Source organism: Bufo bufo, chromosome 10, assembly GCF_905171765.1.
Source record: "Bufo bufo chromosome 10, aBufBuf1.1, whole genome shotgun sequence".
NCBI lineage: Eukaryota > Metazoa > Chordata > Amphibia > Anura > Bufonidae > Bufo > Bufo bufo.
Window position 1 is genome coordinate 63,034,451 of NC_053398.1, and position 19,844 is coordinate 63,054,294.

A 19,844-nucleotide genomic window follows, 5' to 3' on the forward strand; every position below is an offset into this window, starting at 1 on the left:
CCCAAATGATACCCGGTAAGGTGGCCGGTAAGATATGCCCATGGGGGGGGGGGGGCTCGATGTAGCAGCAGTGGGAAGGAAGGGGAGGCTGGAGCAGCCACTCTCACCATACGCTGTCTTCGCCCTCAATCCATCCAGCAGGGTCGCCCCTTCAGCTACTGGCACCGCAGTGGCAGGAAGCCGGGGGAGGGACTTGGCGTGCGGGCGACCCTTGAGCTGGCGGGACGCAGGGGAGCGAGGCTGCCCTGGTCCACCTTGTCTTCTGTGGGGGAGGCGGCAGTGCGGTATTGCCGGCACTGGCGCAACTCAACCCCGGGAGAAACAGAGGGGTCTAATGCGCCTCTGTTGTCCCTGTAAGTAGAAAAAAATCGAATTAAAAACAACAAATAACGCAAAAAATTAAAAATTATAGGAAAACAACCCTGCATAAGCAGGGGGTGTCTTGCCTCCTTGGACACTAAGCAAAAACTGGCAGTCTCTTCTCCAGGCTGAGGGGTATAGCTGATGGAGGAGGGGCTTACAGCTTTCACTTAGTGTCACGCCTCCTAGGGAGCAGAGCTATACCCATGGTTTCCTGTGTCCCCCAAGGAATATGGGCGAGAAATACATACGTTCGTGTGCATGAGGCTTAACAGCAAAAAAGTGACTCAAATATAGATGAAAAACGGGAAACCTGTAACAAAATACAGAACAATAGTGGATACAACATGGAAGTAAAAAATCTAAATGTAGGTTCCTCTGTATATTTGACCCCGCTGTGTATTTTATTTCATTATTTGATGAAATTTGGATTTTTAGAAACTTCTATATTCTGATAATTTTTCTGCTGTTAAAGTGTATAAATTTACAGGAAAATGGACTTTCACACAATGACCCACAGGGACCCTCTTGGACTGTCCAAAATGTTGGTTGGAATGATCATGAGGCGGGAGACCTTTCGATTCTTCTGTTTTAGCTGGGTACACATGGCCTCTGCTCCAAAGGACTAGGTCAGTGACAGGAGGGTCTCCACTGGGTCTGACACCCAGCTGTCAGGTAGTCGCTCTTCACACGAGCCAGGAAGGAAACTCCGCCCACTGCCAAACATCACGTGACCCGGCAGCAGGAGCAATGTGGGGTTCACGTGAGTGACGGCTGCCTTAACCAATCAGTGAAGTCTCCGCCCAGCCGGCTGTGGGTAGACTGGTTACAAGGCGACGGGGATGCGGTCTGTGTAATGTGCCCCCGGTGGCGCTGACTGGTGAGTGTCTGATTCCGGTATATAAGCAGCCCTGGTGCATGGCTGCCGGTCTCACTTTATTACCGGAGACACGAAAACGCACTATTACCGGGCTACAAGGGAGGTCGCAGAGCGAAGCGTTCACCCAGTGCTGCATGCTGGGAGTAAAGACTTGTGACGTCATAAAGAGGCGATCTAGAAACCAGGTGGTCTGGCGCTCAGGGGTCCCCGTTGCCTGCTTGTTATGTAGGGGGTGAAGTACATGGTAATTGTAGTTCACCCCTCGTTACACGTGTAAATATCCCCCTTGGGTACTTTCACACTAGCGTTTTTCTTTTCCGGCATTTAGTTCCGTCCTAGGGCTCTATACCTGAAAAGAACTGATCAGTTTTATCCCCATGCATTCTGAATGGAGTGTAAGGCCTCTTTCACACTTGCGTTGTCCGGATCCGGCGTGTACTCCATTTGCCGGAATTACCCGCCGGATCCGGAAAAACGCAAGTGTACTGAAAGCATTTGAAGACGGATCCGTCTTCAAAATGCTTTCAGTGTTACTATGGCAGCCAGAACGCTATTAAAGTCCTGGTTGACATAGTAGGAGCGGGGGAGCAGTATACTTACAGTCCGTGCGGCTCCCGGGGCGCTCCAGGATGACGTCAGAGCGCCCCATGCGCATGGATGACGTGCCATGCGATCACGTGATCCATACGCTTGGGGCGCCCTGACGTCACTCTGGAGCGCCCCGGGAGCCGCACGGACGGTAAGTATGCTGCTCCCCCGCTACACTTTACCATGGCTGCCAGGACTTTAGCGTCCCGGCAGCCATGGTAACCATTCCGAAAAAGCTAAACGTCAGATCCGGCAATGCGCCGAAACGACGTTTAGCTTAAGGCCGGATCCGGATCAATGCCTTTCAATGGGCATTAATTCCAGATCCGGCCTTGCGGCAAGTCTTCAGGATTTTTGGCGGGAGCAAAAAGCGCAGCATGCTGCGGTATTTTCTCCGGCCAAAAAACGTTCCGTTCCGGAACTGAAGACATCCTGATGCATCCTGAATGGATTTCACTCCATTCAGAATGCATTAGGATAAAACTGATCAGGATTCTTCCGGCATAGAGCCCCGACGACGGAACTCTATGCCGGAAGAAAAGAATGCAGGTGTGAAAGAGCCCTAATCCGTTCAGGATGCATCAGGATGTCTTCAGTTCAGTCGTTTTGACTGATCAGGCAAAAGAGAAAACCGCAGCATGCTACGGTTTTCTCTCCGGTGAAAAAAACTGAAGACTTGCCTGAACGCCGGATCCGGCATTTTTTCCCATAGGAATGTATTAGCGCCGGATCCGGCATTCAGAATGCCGGATCCGGCCTTCCGCCTGCGCATGCGCAGACCGATAAAAATGTGAAAAAATGTACAAGACGGATCCGTCTGTCCGCATGACAAGCAGAGAGACGGATCCGTCCTTGCAATGCATTTGTGAGACGGATCCGGATCCGTCTCACAAATGCTTTCAGTCAGCGGCGGATCCGGCAGGCAGTTCCGACGACGGAACTGCCCGCCGGATCACACTGCCGAAAGTGTGAAAGTAGCCTAAGGCTACTTTCACACTAGCGGCACGGACCTCCGGCAGGCTGTTCCGTCGGGTGAACAGCCTGTCTGATCCGTCCTGCCGCTAGTGAACGTGTGCCCCCGGACTACCGCTCTATCCCCATTGACTATAATAGGGGCGGGGTGGCGTTCCGGTGGAGAGGCTGCCGGAATAAATGTCGGACATGTGGTAGTTTTATTCCGGCAGCCTCTCGCTGGAACTCCGCCCCTGCCCCCATTATAGTCAATGGGGATAGAGCGGCAGTCCGGGGGCACACAGTCACTAGCGGCAGGACTGATCCGATGGAACAGCCTGCCGGAGGTCCGTGCCGCTAGTGTGAAAGTAGCCTTATGCATTCTGAATGGAGAGCAATCTGTTAAGTCTTTTTGACTTTTCAGGGCGGAGATAATATCGCAGCATGCTGCGGTTTTATCTCCGGCCCAAAAAACGGAAGACTTGCCTGAATGCCAAATCCGTCATTTTTTTCCATAGAAATGTATTAGTGCTGGATCCGGCATTCAAAATACTGCAATGCCGAATCAGTCCTTCCTATCTGCACATGCAACTGATCTGGTATTGCAATGCATTTTTCTGACTGATCAGGCATTTTTCAGACTGATCAGTCTGAAAAATGCCTGATCAGTCAGAAAAAAATGACATGCGTTTGCATACAGTTTGCCTGATCAGGCAACGGAACTGCCTGCCGGAATCAAACAATGCAAGTGGGAAAGTATCCTTAGGCCTCTTGCACACGACCATATTGTCATTCCGTTTTTTTTTTGCGGATACATAGGACGCAGACCCATTCATTTCAATTGGTTCGCAAAAAATGCAGACAGCAAAGCGTTTGCTATCCGCATCCGTGTGTCCGTTCCGTAGCCCCGCAAAAAAAATAGAACATGTCCTATTATTGTCCGTTTTGCTGACCAGGATAGGCATTGTTACAATGGATCCGCAAAAAAAAACTAACGGATGCCATATGGATGTCATCGGACCGCAAAACGCATACGGTCGTGTGAATGTAGCCTTACAGAGGAGCTTTCATCAGTTTAGCCCTAGTCTAATTATGGTCTTACCTTATAGGGCGTCCGCTACTGATGCCATGGCACTTTTTTTACCCCAAAGACCCCCCCGTCCGTCCGCTGTTGGCCCCGTAGATTTCGGCGCCTTATATTATAATGAGCTGACTCGGTTATACTAGGCGGAGACTCCGTTTTGCTGGGGGCGGTTCTCTTCTCCCTGGCTGTGAGCGCACCGCTCTTAGGCTCCATTCACACGACCGTGGTGTATTGTGGATCCGCAACACACCCGCCCGCCACCCCTATAGAAATGCCTATTGTCCGCAAGAATAGGACATGTTCTATCTTTTGCGGAGCTGCGGACCCGACGATCGGGGCCGCGCTATGCGGATGCGGACAGCACACTGTGTGCTGTCCGCATCAATTCCTTCCCCTTAGAGAATGAATGGGTCCGCACCCGCAAATTGTGGAACGGATGCGGACCCATTTGCAGACGTGTGAATGGACCCTTAGCCAGATGGAGGCCCCCGTCACCCTTGTGTGGTGACTATAATATACATGACTATAGCCTTTCAATAAACATTGTTTATGGTATAAAAACCCAACTGCAATATCCTCTTCTTTCTGCATTTGTCAGTTATATAAATGAAATGTTAGCTTTTATGTAGAAAAGTGACAACTGAGAAATTAGGCATATAGCTACATCGACGTCCAAAGCACAGTCCCATAGAAGTGAATGGAGCCATGGCCACCGCCCCTCTGCTACCTCAGTGTTCATAATCCCCAGTAGGGATGAGCGAATTGGTGTCTTCAAGTTCGGAATGCGAGGTTTGGGGTATCTAAGAATTCCATAACTTATGGCCTATGTTAGCGGGATACGTAACGGAATTCTTAGATAACCCGAACCTTGCACGCCGAACTTGAAGACACAAATTCACTCATCCCTAATCCCCAGCGACCAGACAATTATCCCCTATCCTGTGGGTCAGGGGTAAGTTCAGTTCGTGGGACATTTCTTTAAGGGGTATCTGTCAGCAGATCTGTACCTATGACACCGGCTGACCTGTTACATGTGCACTTGGCAGCTGAAGGCATCTGTGTTGGTCCCATGTTCATCTGTGTCCGCATTGCTGAAAAATATGTTTTAATATATGCAAATGAACCTCTAGGAGCAACAGGGGCGTTGCCATTACACCTAGAGGCTCTGCTCTCTCTGCAGTTGCTGCGCACTACGCACTTTACACCATGTTCCAAATTATAATACAAAATATATTTTTATTTTTCTAAATGGTCGATGCAAATGACAGTCAGTATAATTTTCAAGTCATCAACTGTTAGGCTACGTCACTGATGCCTTTCTGAGAGACGGACGTTGAAAATTAACCCATTCAATTGTATGGGGGCGGTCTGTCAGTGAAAAACAGAGAAGTTAGAACATGTTCTATTTTTTGACGTCCGTTTTTCACTGAAAAAAAACTGCCATGTGAATAACCCCATAGACTACCATTGGTCTTAAAACAGACGTGTGATGCAGTTAAAAAAAATGTACATCACATGTCCGTTTTTCACATAGTCTAATAGTATAATCTAATTATATTGAACAACCCTCCCAATGATAACAGTTAATTATAAAAAAAACTCAAAATGCGCTGTTCCAAATTATTGTGCACAACAGAATTTCTAAATATTTTAGAGGTTGTAAAAAACTGAAAAAGGTCACATTTACTGAAATCAAACGCTATTGCAATCAAAAATATCTTAACAGACCAAGTTACATGTTTACATAGGACCCCATATCACAGGGATGGCCAACCTGCGGCCCTCCAGCTGTTGCAAAACTACAACTCCCAGCATCCCCAGACTGCCTACAGCAGGGCATGGTGGGAGTTGTAGTTTTACAACAGCTGTAGGGCCGCAGGTTGGCCATCCCTGCATTATATCACCTTCACAATGAAATTCCATTGAACTTGTGAGTTTTTGGAGAGTTTCTGCTTGTATTTCTTTGCAGGATGTCAGAATAGCCTCCCAGAGCTGCCTCCCACCCTCATAGATCTTTTGCTTGATGATACTCCAAAGGATCTTAATAGTGTTGAGGTCGGGGAGGATGGTAATCTCGCGCATGCGCAGTTATTTCCCTGAGGCTGATGCCGGCACTGACATGCGGCATACTTGCGCATGCTCGAGATTACTGCGCTTCCACTCTGTGACGTCAGGGGCGCAAGGAGGAGGTTCGGAGGATGCTGGGCTCCTGAAACATTGGTAACAGGCCCTTGGGCTCCTTACTAGCCTCATTTACATATATATAAAATAATTTTTGAGTGAATAAAAGCACCCAGAGCTATGGGAAATGTATATTGTGGACGTGCTAGTGGCGATCTAGCAGCGTATGTCCGCAGCTCTATAGGCTCAAACTAGCTGACCGAATCCCTTTAATAATGTGGAACGTCCTTATCCTAGGTGTTTGAGACTGATTTCTGCGATCCAAAGAGCCCTGAGACACAATACCATCCATGAGTTTAATTGGACATCAAAAATGATGATCTTTATGACACTTAAATCCAATTTGCATAATAATTTGGAACCCAGTGTAATTGACAGGGCAGGCTGTGAGAATGTGATCACTTCCTGGCTCAAAGTGCAGAGAGCTGAGCCTCTGGGTGTAACGGCAACGCCCCCGTTGCTCCTAGAGGCTCATTTGCGTTTATCAAAACATCATTATGTTATGCGGATACATATGAACATGTCTTCAGCTGCCACATGTAACAGGTCAGTTAGTTTTATAGATACAAATCTGCTGCCAGATGCCCTTTAATGGTTAAAACAAAGCCACCATCTTGTATTCTTTGCAGTGTTGGGATGTCTCACACGGAGGACCGCCGCTATGTGGAGCTGTGTCAAGACTCTGTCCGTCTGACTGCAGAAAGTGTGGGGTTTGAGATCACTGATGAAGTGGCTGCTCTGCTGGCTGAGGATGTATGCTACAGGCTTCGGGAAATCACACAGGTAGGCGTCATACAAGTCGTCCGCTTTTATCTTCTTAAATCATTCTTGAAATGTTAAAAAGAATCTGTTAGCCAGGCAGGGGCAGAACCAGGATTAAAATTGGAGGGCGGAAAAATGGTCATGTGCCGCTGCAAATTTTGGAAGTAAAACATAGAAACACCTAATTATACAGGAAAGATTGCTGTACCGTACAACTAAACAAGCACTAATGTAACCAGTAACAACTAATATATATATATAGTACTGTGCAGAAGGTTTATGCAGATGTGCGCAAAATGTTGCAAAGTAAGAATGCTTTCAAAAATAGAAGTGTTAGAGGGGTTGTCTCACTTAGGGTCCATTCACATGTCCGCAATTCTGTTCCGCATTTTGCTGAACGGAATTGCAGACCCATTCATTTCTATGGGCCCGCACGATGTGCTGCCCCGATCCAGAAATGCAGATCCGCATTTCCGTTTCCCCAAAAAATAGAACATGTCCTATTCTTGTCCGCAATTGCGGACAAGATTAGGCATATTCTATTATAGTGCCGGCGATGTGCGGTCCGCAAAATGCGGAACGCACATTGCCGGTGTCCGTGTTTTGTGGATCCGCAAAACACACACGGATGTGTGAATGGACCCTTAAGCAAATAGCACCCTGCAATTCAGCACTGGTTGCACGTTATAAGAAAAAGCGTCAGCCCCTCTGGTGGTCGGGACCATGGGAGCACACGTAGGCACGCATGCGCAGCAGCTCCTGTCCCGACCATCTTGTATCTTCGCTGTACCTGGACATGAGCAGTGTATAATGTGTTTGAAAAATGTATCTAGCAAACAAAGGAGGCAATATGGACAATCACAATACATTAGTAAGTGCCTTGTATTAATTGAAGTGACACAACCCATATAATAGTTTATTTTTATTCAAGTGGATGAGGTGAGTATTTATTTTTATTTTTTGGCTAAAGCAAAACATTACAGCTGGGGGCCACTATGGAGGACATTACTAATTTTTGGGGCCACTATGGGAGACATTAGTTAAAGGGGTTTTCAGCAAATAGTATTTATTATGCAGATAAAGTTTCCATGGTTACGACCACCCTGCAGTCCAACAGCATGGCTGTGCTTGTACACTATAGAAAAAAGTACCAGCTTACGTGAGCTCCCACGGTCTCAGCCACCAGAGAGGCTGGCATTTTTTTTGTCATAGTGCGCAAGCACAAAAAATGCAAAACAAAAATACGTTTGTGTGCATGAGGCCTAAGTTTGTATACATATGTACATAGCTCACTGATAGTTGACCGGGGGCGGTCTTAAAGGGGTTGTGTCACTTCAGTAAGTGGCATATATCATGTAGAGAAAGTTAATACAAGGCACTTACTAATGTATTGTTATTATCCATATTTAGTAATAGGAAAATGAGCGAGCACTCATACACTTGGCAACCAAATTGACATGTGCAGAAAATATTTATTAAATCCCCATAAAATACAAGTAATAAAATTTATAAGAACAATGTAGCAATAATATACAACATTACAATCACATATATTGTGGTAGATATGATCGATACTATTTTCGATAAAAATATATTCGATAGAAATATTCAATAAATTGAATGGTAGAAAATTCAATGTTGAAATATTCGATACCACTCAATAGTGTCGATAAATTCAATAATATATATCATACCAAAAACTTCAAGTATATGCTGTTATTTGGGAAAGAGGGGGTATTATCTTCTAGAGCTCTATCCCAATTTGGGAAACTGAATGTCACTAAAAATGTTGTAGGTGTATTCACTGGGAGCGCAATATGTTCATAAAGTGTCCACAGGAATCCTGATAATGTGAAAAGTCTCTTATATCATATCCTTTTAAGCTCGATATGAGCTTTGGATTGAAGAAAACTTTAAATCGATGTTTGGCTTACCGTCTAGCGTCTATTGTCTCCCTATTGCTTCAATGGAGCTTTAAATATTTGCCGGCTTATTCAGTCGCTCCATACAGCAAGCTGGTTTAAATTTCGCGGGAGTTCCAAAGATCGCGGGAGTTGCCACTCTGTTCCGCAATTTCCTTTGGTGCAGCTTTCGACGATAAGAATAGTTAATCCTTTACTGTAGAGATTTTCTTCTGTATGGCCATACAGTATTATCGGAGGCTTTTCAATGCAGGTACATCACTTGTTTCACCATACGAGTTACGGGTAGATTCACTCTCCCTTCCTCAGTGGTCCTGGGTAAATTTGGTATTTTTTTTATAAATAAAAATGATTTTTTTTAACTTTATTTTACCAGTGTCATGAAGTACAATATGTGACGAAAAAACAGTCTCAGAACGGCCTGGATAAGTCAAAGCGTTTTTAAGTTATCAGCACTTAAAGTGACACTGGTCAGATTTGCAAAAAATGGCCAAGTCCTTAAGGGGTTAAAGGGGTTGTGTCACTTCAGTAAGTGGCGTATATCATGTAGAGAAAGATAATACAAGGCACTTACTAATGTATTGTTATTATCCATATTGCTTCCTTTGCTGGCTTGGTTCATTTTTCTATCGCATTATACACTGCTCGTTTCCATGGTTACAACCACTCTGTAATCCAGCAGTGGTGGTCGTGCTTGCACATAAGAAAAAAATTCCACTATGGGGGACATTATTACAAATGGGGGCCACTATGAGGGAGATTACTGCTGGGGACACAGTGAGGGACATTATTACTACTGGGGGCCACTATGAGGGACATTATTACTGCTGGGGGCCACTATGGGGGACATCTCTTGAGGCCACTATGGGAGACATTACTTAATATGGGGGACATAACTAATTTTGGGGCCACTATGGGAGACATTATTACTGCTGGGGGTCACTATGAGGGACATCATTACTGCTGGTGCCTCTATGGGGGACATTATTACACATGGGGGCCACTATGGGGGACATTATTACAGATGGAGGCCATTATGGGCATTGCAGGGGTTGGGATCTTTCTGAAATAAAATCAATGAAATTCATCTTTTTTTCATGGCCATTTTTAACGGTCATGAAAAACTGATGCAAAACAGCCATTAAAAATGGACAGATGGCGAGAAAATGGATGCACAAATGGTCATTCTGCTCCAGAGCAGGCGACATCTTTAAGTCGACGACATCCGCTGTATATGTATAGCAGATGTCGTCAAGGGGTTAATGACACCGACTGTATGTTTTGGGTGTTTGTCCTGCTGCAGAATAACTTTCAAGCCAATCAGACTCCTCCCTGATGGTATGGCAGGTGGCACTATTTCTTCTTATGAAGAGTGCCTACTAGACATAAGGAGTCTTTTTTATATATATATATATATTTTGTCACGGGCAGCGGATGTGAACCCACTGTGCTACAGACTGGCTGTACCCTGGAGGGACGTGACTAAGCAGCTACCTGGTTTTCGCTAGAGCCTCTGATGGTGAGGATACACTTTGCTGTTAGGGTAGTTGCCAGGTACCACTCCAGGGCAGTCCCAGAGTCAGTAGGTCCAGGCGAACCAGGAGGTACCTGCAAAGGTACCGACAGTACAGGCGTGGTTAGACATGCAGGGTCGTTACCAGGAGCATCAAAGACAGGAACTGGAGGATGAGGCAAAGACATAGTCGAGACAAGCAATGGGTCAGAGCCGGTGCCACAGGAACAAAGTCAGACAATCCGGTTCGGCAACAGGAGGAGCGATGCAAGCAGGCAGGGATCAGACGAAGAGCGTAGTCTAAGAATGAAGCACGTAGTCGGGAACACAAGTGGTAACTAGCTCAATTGCACAGGATAAGGCCTTGACTCTGATGCGCTTGAGTAGAGGCTGAGCCACTTAAATACCTCCAGGAGAGCCAGGGCAGGTCAATGGAATCACCTGACACAACACAGCCACGCCCAAGGAGTGATGCGTACAGCAGCCGAGCACAAGCAGCGTTCAGGTAGACTGGAAACTGCGGAGCGGAATCTCCAGAGCAGCAGACAACAATGGGTAAGATGGGGAAGAATTTTATAAAGAAGGGTGGGAATTGATTAGATTATATTTACAAAAATGATCACTGTAACATCATTACCAGATTAGACAGTGATCATTGTGATGGGAATACCCCTTTAAGTTCAATGTTTTGTTAATCTGACTTTTATGTGATGAATCAGAACACAATAGTCCAAGTTGGTGAAGTGAAATGAGAAATATATATAAATAAAACTATTGTTCAGAAATAGAAAACAGAAAATTGGCATGTGCGTATGTATTCACCCCCTTTGTTAGGAAGCCCATAAAAAGCTTGGGTGCAACTAATCACCTTCAGAAGTCACATAATTAGTGAAATGATGTCCACCTGTGTGCAATCTAAGTGTCACATGATCTGTCATTACATATATACACCTTTTTTTGAAAGGCCCCAGAGGCTACAACACCTAAGCAAGAGGCATCACTAACCAAACACTGCCATGAAGACCAGGGAACTCTCCAAACAAGTAAGGGACAATGTTGTTGAGAAGTACAAGACAGGGTTAGGTTATAAAAAAAAATATCCAAATCTTTGATGATCCTCGGGAGCACCATCAAATCTATCATAACCAAATGGAAAGAACATGGCACAACAGCAAACCTGCCAAGAGACTGCCGCCCACCAAAACTAACGAACCGGGCAACGAGGGCATTAATCAGCACAGAGACCTAAGGTAACCCTGGAGGAGCTGCAGAGTTCCACAGCAGAGACTGGAGTATCTGTACATAGGACAACAATAAGCCGTACACTCCATAGAGTTGGGCTTTATGGCAGAGTGGCCAGAAGAAAGCCATTACTTTCAGCTAAAAACAAAAAGGCACATTGTGAGTTTGCAAAAAGGCATGTGGGAGACTCCCACAATGTATGGAGGAAGGTGCTCTGGTCTGATGAGACTAAAATTGAAGTTTTCGGCCATCAAAAAAAACGCTATGTCTGGCGCAAACCCAGCACATCACATCACCCAAAGAACACCATCCCCACAGTGAAACCTGGTGGTGGCAGCATTATGCTGTGAGGATGGGACTGGGAAACTGGTCAGAGTTGAGGGAAAGATGGATGGTGCTAAATACAGGGATATTCTTGAGCAAAACCTGTACCACTCTGTGATTTGGGGCTAGGACGGAGGTTCACCTTCCAGCAGGACAATGACCCGAAACACACTGCTAAAGCAACACTCGAGTGGTTTAAGGGAAAACATGCAAATGTGTTGGAATGGCCTAGTCAAAGCCCAGATCTCAATCCAATAGAAAATCTGTGGTCAGACTTAAAGGGGTTCTACAGTTTGTTTTAACAGATGATCTATCCTCTGGATAGATCATCAGCATCTGACCGGCGGGGGTCTGACACCCGGGACCCCTGCTGATCAGCTGCTGGAGCGCCGCTGCCTTCTCACTGTTTACCGCAGGCCCAGTGACGTCACTACTAGTATCAACTGGCCTGGGCGGGGCTAAGCTCTATTCAATTGGACAGAGCTTAGCCGCGCCCAGGTCAGTTGATACTAGTCGTGATGTCACTGGGCCTGCGGTAAACAGTGAGAAGGCCGCGGCGCTGCTGGAGCACCGCTGCCTTCTCAAACAACTGATCAGCAAGGGTCCCGGGTGTCAGACCACCGCCGGTCAGATGCTGATGATCTATCCAGAGGATATCCAAAGATCCCCCCTCCATAACAGTGTCATCCACAGATCCCCCCCTCCATAACAGTGTCATCCACAGATCCCCCCCCCCCTCCATAAGTGTCATCCACAGATCCTCCCCCTCCATAACAGTGTCATCCACAGATCCCCCCCCCCTCCATAACAGTGTCATCCACAGATCCCCCCCCCTCCATAACAGTGTCATCCACAGATCCCCCCCCCTCCATAACAGTGTCATCCACAGATCCCCCCCTCCATAACAGTGTCATCCACAGATCCCCCCCCTCCATAACAGTGTCATCCACAGATCCCCCCCCTCCATAACAGTGTCATCCACAGATCCCCCCCCCCTCCATAACAGTGTCATCCACAGATCCCCCCCCCCCCTCCATAACAGTGTCATCCACAGATCCCCCCCCCCCCTCCATAAGTGTCATCCACAGATCCCCCCCCCCTCCATAAGTGTCATCCACAGATCCTCCCCCCCTCCATAACAGTGTCATCCACAGATCCCCCCCCCCTCCATAACAGTGTCATCCACAGATCCCCCCCCCCTCCATAACAGTGTCATCCACAGATCCCCCCTCCATAACCCATAATTCTTATGTACAGGATTCCATATACTCGAGAACCTTTTCAGATTCTAAAAAAATTGGATTTCTCCCACCTCTATTAAAAATCAACTTCTAGGTCCCGCTAAGCCACGCCCCTACCTGGGTAGGCCACGCCTCTTCCCCTCCTCAGCCGACAGGGATTGAAAAAATGCGGTTAAAAATCAACTTCTGTCAGCTGTAGGGGTGGGGGGGACGGTGACTTTCTTCCTGCAGCTCATGCTCAGACAGCACAGTGCTGCTGTCTGAGAGTGAGCTGTTGAAAAGGACATTCTTGTGTCCATCCAGGCCCTACTCCAGATGGAGGACAGGGAGTCTGAAAGCCGGCCTAAAACTGGACCGCTGTCCACCCTAGGGGCAGGCTGCTGTGGAGGTCACAGTTAAGGGGATGGTCCGCTATGGAGGTCAGTGTTAAGAGGCAGCTTGCTGTAAAGGCCACTGTTAAGGGGGCGAGCCCCTGTGGAGGTCAATGTCAAGGGGGTGGTGTGCTGTGAAACTCACTTTTAAAGGGGAAGGCTGCTGTAAAGGTCAAAGTTAAGGAGGTGGGCTGCTGTGGAGGTCCAATTTTAAGGGACGGGGCACTGTGGTCCGTTCAGTGTTGTGGGGTGCTGTGGAGGTCACGGTTAAGGAGGCGGGCTGCTGTAGATGTCACTGTTGGGGTCCATTCACACGTCCGTAATTTGGGTCTGCATTCGTTCCGCAATTTGCGGACCCATTCACTTTCAATGGGGCTGGAACAGATGCGAATTTGCATTTCCGGGATCCGCATCTGAATTTTCGGGATCCGCATACGTTTTTTCTGGATCCGCAATTCCGTTCCTGAAAAAAAATAGAACATGTCCTATTCTTGTCCGCAATTGCGGACCAGAAAAGGCATTTTCTATTATAGTGTCTGTGATGTGCGGTCCACAAATTGCGGATCGCACATTGCAGGTGTCCGCGCAAAACTCTTACGGACGTGTGAATGGACCCTTAGGCCTATTGCACACGATCGTATGGGTTTTTCAGTGTTTTGCGTCCCGTTTTTCACGGATCCGTTGTTCCGTTTTTTGTTTCCGTTGTGTTTCCGTTTCTGTTCCGTTTTTCCGTTCGGCATATACAGTATACAGTAATTACATAGAAAAAATTGGTCTAGGCATCACCTTTTCAATACATGGTTCCGCAAGAACAGATACAGAAGACATACGGATGCATTTTCGTATGTGTTAAGGTTTTTTTACGGACCCAATGACTTGAATGGAGCCACGGAACGTGATTTGCAGGCGATAATAGTACATGTTCTATCTTTCAACGGAACGGAAAAACGGAATGCACACATTCCGTTTTTTTGGACCCATTGAAATGAATGGTACCGTATACGGAATGCAAAAAACGGCCCGTGAAGGGGGAAAAAAACGGTCGTGTGCATGAGGCCTTATAGTGGATAGTGTAAATATCTTTTAACGACACACACAAACATTAAATTAAATATACCCGAGCGAAGCCGGGTCCTTCAGCTAGTGTGTGTAATAAATAAATAAATATAAATAAATATAAATATATATAAATATATATATATATATATATATATATAGCAAAAAAACCACTGGCAGCACCACCCTGGATAGTGTGGAAAAATAGACGGGTGCAATGTCCAAGTATGGTAAAAGGTGCTTACCCACTTTAGAAGACAAAAAAATCGGACTGCACTCCAAGCATCTCTTCAAGAAAGTTTAGTTTTTATTCACCCATAAGGTGGCAAAGCGACGTTTCGGCTCAAGCATGAGCCTTTCTCAAGCTTGAGAAAGGCTCATGCTTGAGCCGAAACGTCGCTTTGCCACCTTATGGGTGAATAAAAACTAAACTTTCTTGAAGAGATGCTTGGAGTGCAGTCCGATTTTTTTGTCTTCTATATATATATATATATATATATATATATATATATATATATATATATATATATATATATATATATATGTATTTGGAAAAAAATTACCAGCGGCACCACCAAAACAGAAATCAAGTAGAGAGGGTGCAGGTCCGAGTATGGTAACTGGTGCTTACCCACTGATACGGAACAAAGAAATCGGACTGCACTCCAGTTGTGTCTTCAATGAAAAAAGGTTTATTCACCCATAAGTGGCACAAGCGACGTTTCGGCTCGCAATGAGCCTTTCTCAAGCTTGAGAAAGGCTCATTGCGAGCCGAAACGTCGCTTGTGCCACTTATGGGTGAATAAACCTTTTTTCATTGAAGACACAACTGGAGTGCAGTCCGATTTCTTTGTTCTATATATATATATATATATATATATATATATATATATATATATATATATATATATATATCTCTATTTCAGTTTCCGTGTGTCGTAAAAAGATATTGACAGTTTCCCCCATAACAGTGACCTCTACAGTACCCGCCCCTTTAACAATGACCTCCACAGTGCCCGCCCCTTTAACAATGACCTCCACAGTGCCTGCCCCTTTAACAATGACCTCCACAGTGCCCGCCCCTTTAACAGTGACTGCCCCTTTAGCATTGACCACCCCTTTAACAGAGACCTCCACAGTGCCCGCTCCTTTAACAGAGACCTCCACAGTGCCCGCCCTTTTAACAGGGACCTTCATAGCGCCCGCTCCTTTAAAAACAGTTACCTCCACAGTGCCCACCCCCCCTTTAAAAACAGTGACCTCCACAGTGCCCACCCCCCCCCCTTTAAAAACAGTGACCTCCACAGTGCCCACCCCTTTATGCAGTAAAGAAAAATGGATGGGTTGTTATGGAAACCTGGAGTAAAACTGTGATTATGGCAGTTGGGATTTGGAGAGAAAGTCTTGCAGGCTTGTATTGGCTAATCTGGGTCAGTTTTTGGGAATATCTCAGGAACGGTAAGTCCTAGAGGTCTAAAACCTTCACGGACACCTGATGTACCTGTGTGCCAAGATCGGTCCAGTCGTTTGGTCGCGCATAAAGAACGTCCAGACAAACGTCTAGACAAACAGAAACTCATTTTTATATTTATCTGTTCTATATATATAAAAATGAGAGAATAATATATATAAGATATCGCACTAGAAAAAATGGAAACCAATAGGTGCTCCTGTAAAATTGAGACCACTCACTCAATAAATAAGTATTAAATAGAATAATATAGATACAGGGCACTCAAGAGACTGTGACCATGTGGTTGCAACAAATGTATAGATTTATTGATAATAAAACAAATAAAATAGGAAATAAATACAATATAGTATAATTAGGAATATAAATACACAGTTAGTAAGTGCTTCAATGATTATAATAACTAAATTCGAGCTATTCAAAAGTCCGCTGCATGTAAATTGTCATAAAAGCGGACCTCAATGATATGACCAGCAATTGGTTGGTATCGCAATCACTAAAAGTTTAATCCAATACTTATGTGCAGTCTTTGAAATAGATACCTGAGTATGGTTGATATAGACCAGAAATCAAATGTCCCGCACTTAGTTGCAGCGGCGTCCCGCCGAAACAGATGTGGGTAGCGGCGTCCCGCTACTAATATACTTGCAAGTAAGAATAAATTATAATCGACCAAACCTTGACATGTGATCACTCTCCGGAATGTGCCTCTGTTCGTGCAGCACTTGTGAGATCCGGAGATTGCAGGCGGCTCAGGGTGCGACACCCCTCAACTTTGTACCGAAAGACCTAAGTACCGAAGACTGAGCAACTTACAGAGCAGAAGTGGACCTTTACCGACGAAATTTTCCGTCATTATACTACTGCGGTATTTCCACCTAAAAGCGGAGGTCCATAGGCTTGAATAGCGATTTATAGAGCCGCCTGCAATCTCCTGATCTCACAAGTGCTGCACGAACAGAGGCACATTCCGGAGAGTGATCACATGTCAAGGTTTGGTCGATTATAATTTATTATTACTTGCAAGTATATTAGTAGCGGGACGCCGCTACCCACATCTGTTTCGGCGGGACGCCGCTGCAACTAAGTGCGGGACATTTGATTTCTGGTCTATATCAACCATACTCAGGTATCTATTTCAAAGACTGCACATAAGTATTGGATTGAACTTTTAGTGATTGCGATACCAACCAATTGCTGGTCATATCATTGAGGTCCGCTTTTATGACAATTTACATGAAGCGGACTTTTGAATAGCTCGAATTTAGTTATTATAATCATTGAAGCACTTACTAACTGTGTATTTATATTCCTAATTATACTATATTGTATTTATTTGCTATTTTATTTGTTTTATTATCAATAAATCTATACATTTGTTGCAACCACATGGTCACAGTCTCTTGAGTGCCCTGTATCTATATTATTCTATATATAAAAATGAGTTTCTGTCTAGACGTTCTTTATGCACGACCAAACGACTGGACCGATCTTCACCAAATTTGGCACACAGGTACATCAGGTGTCCAGGAAGGTTTTAGACCGGGTCTCAGCTCTCTAGGACGTACCGTTCCTGAGATATTCCCCCAAAAATTACCCCCCCCAAATACAAGCCTGCAATTCTTTCTCTTCAAAGCCCAACTGCCATAAACTCCAGGTTTCCATAACAACCCAGCCATATTTCTTTACTGCTTAAAGGGGCGGTCACAGTGAAAGCCACAGTTGAAGGGGCGGGCACAGTGAAACCACAGTTAAAGGGGCGGTCACAATGAAAGTCACAGTTAAAGGAGCGATCACAGTTAAAGGGGCGGTCACAGTGAAAGTGACAGTTAAAGGGGCGGTCACTGTGAAAGCCACAGTAAAATGGACGGTCACAGTAAAAATCACAGTTAAAGGGGCGGTCACAGTGAAAGTGACAGTTAAAAGGGCGGTCACAGTGAAAGTGACAGTTAAAGGGGCGGTCACAGTGAAAGTGACAGTTAAAAGGGCGGTCACAGTGAAAGTGACAGTTAAAGGGGCGGTCACAGTGAAAGTGACAGTTAAAGGGGCGGTCACAGTGAAAGTGACAGTTAAAGGGGCGGTCACAGTGAAAGTGACAGTTAAAGGGGCGGTCACAGTGAAAGTGACAGTTAAAGGGGCGGTCACAGTGAAAGTGACAGTTAAAGGGGCGGTCACAGTGAAAGTGACAGTTAAAGGGGCGGTCACTGTGACAGTTAAAGGGGCGGTCACTGTGAAAGTCACTGTTAAAGGGGCGGGCACTGTAGAGGTCACTGTTATGGGGGAAACTGTTGATATTTTTTTTACGACACACAGAAACATAAAATGAAATAGATGAAATATACCCGTGCGAAGCCGGGTCCTTCTGCTAGTCTCTTATATATATAAAAATGAGTTTCTGTCTGTCAGTCTGTCTGTCTAGACGTGTGTCTGGACGTTCTTTATGCACAACCAAACGACTGGACCGATCTTCACTAAATTTGGCACACAGGTACATCAGGTGTCCGGGGAGGTTTTAGACCAGGTCTCGGCTCTCTAGGACTTACCGTTCCTGAGATATTTGCAAAAAATGAGCCCCCCCCCAATTCAAGCCTGCAAGTCTTTCTCTTCAAATCCCAACTGCTGTAAACAAAGTTTTACTCCAGGTTTCCATAACAACCCAGCCATTTTTCTTTACTGCTTAAAGGGGCGTGCACAGTGGAGGTCACTGTTATTAAAGGGGCAGGCACAGTGGAGGTCACTGTTATTAAAGGGGTGGGCACAGTGGAGGTCACTGTTATTAAAGGGGCGGGCACAGTGGAGGTCACTGTTATTAAAGGGGCGGGCACAGTTGAGGTCACTGTTATTAAATGGGCGGGCACTGTGGAGGTCACTGTTATTAAAGGAGCGGCCACTGTGAAAGTCCCTGTTAAAGGGGCGGCCACTGTGAAAGTCCCTGTTAAATGGGCGGCCACTGTGAAAGTCCCTGTTAAAGGGGCGGCCACTGTGAAAGTCCCTGTTAAAGGGGCGGCCACTGTGAAAGTCCCTGTTAAAGGGGCGGCCACTGTGAAAGTCCCTGTTAAAGGGGCGGCCACTGTGAAAGTCACTGTTATAGGGGTGGCCAATGCTTAAGGGGCGGTCACTGTTAAAGGGGCGGGCACTGTGGAGGTCATTGTTAAAGGGGCGGGTACTGTAGAGGTCACTGTTATGGGGGAAACTGTCTATCTTTTTACGACACACGGAAACATAAAATGAAATAGATGAAATATACCCGTGCGAATCCGGGTCCTTCTGCTAATATATATATATATATATATATATATATATACAGTACAGACCAAAAGTTTGGACACACCTTCTCATTCAAAGAGTTTTCTTTATTTTCATGACTATGAAAATTGTAGATTCACACTGAAGGCATCAAAACTATGAATTAACACATGTGGAATTATATACATAACAAACAAGTGTGAAACAACTAAAAATATGTCATATTCTAGGTTCTTCAAAGTAGTCACCTTTTGCTTTGATTACTGCTTTGCACACTCTTGGCATTCTCTTGATGAGCTTCAAGAGGTAGTCCCCTGAAATGGTTTTCACTTCACAGGTGTGCCCTGTCAGGTTTAATAAGTGGGATTTCTTGCCTTATAAATGGGGTTGGGACCATCAGTTGCGTTGAGGAGAAGTCAGGTGGATGCACAGCTGATAGTCCTACTGAATAGACTGTTAGAATTTGTATTATGGCAAGAAAAAAGCAGCTAAGTAAAGAAAAACGAGTGGCCATCATTACTTTAAGAAATGAAGGTCAGTCAGTCAGCCGAAAAATTGGGAAAACTTTGAAAGTAAGGGCTATTTGACCATGAAGGAGAGTGATGGGGTGCTGCGCCAGATGACCTGGCCTCCACAGTCACCGAACCTGAAC

At 45.6% G+C, this 19,844-nt stretch overlaps 1 protein-coding gene across 1 annotated transcript in view; it reads left to right on the top strand.

Annotated features, from left to right (window-relative positions):
- Positions 1 to 1,323: 1,323 nt before the first annotated feature.
- Positions 1,324 to 19,844, top strand: part of TAF6L (TATA-box binding protein associated factor 6 like) — a 71,518-nt gene continuing 52,997 nt past the window's right edge. The window contains exons 1-2 of the mRNA XM_040410035.1: positions 1,324 to 1,484; positions 6,674 to 6,827. Coding sequence (XP_040265969.1) covers positions 6,681 to 6,827 — 147 coding nt within the window. The 5' untranslated portion in view covers positions 1,324 to 1,484; positions 6,674 to 6,680. The remainder of the gene's footprint in view (positions 1,485 to 6,673; positions 6,828 to 19,844) is intronic.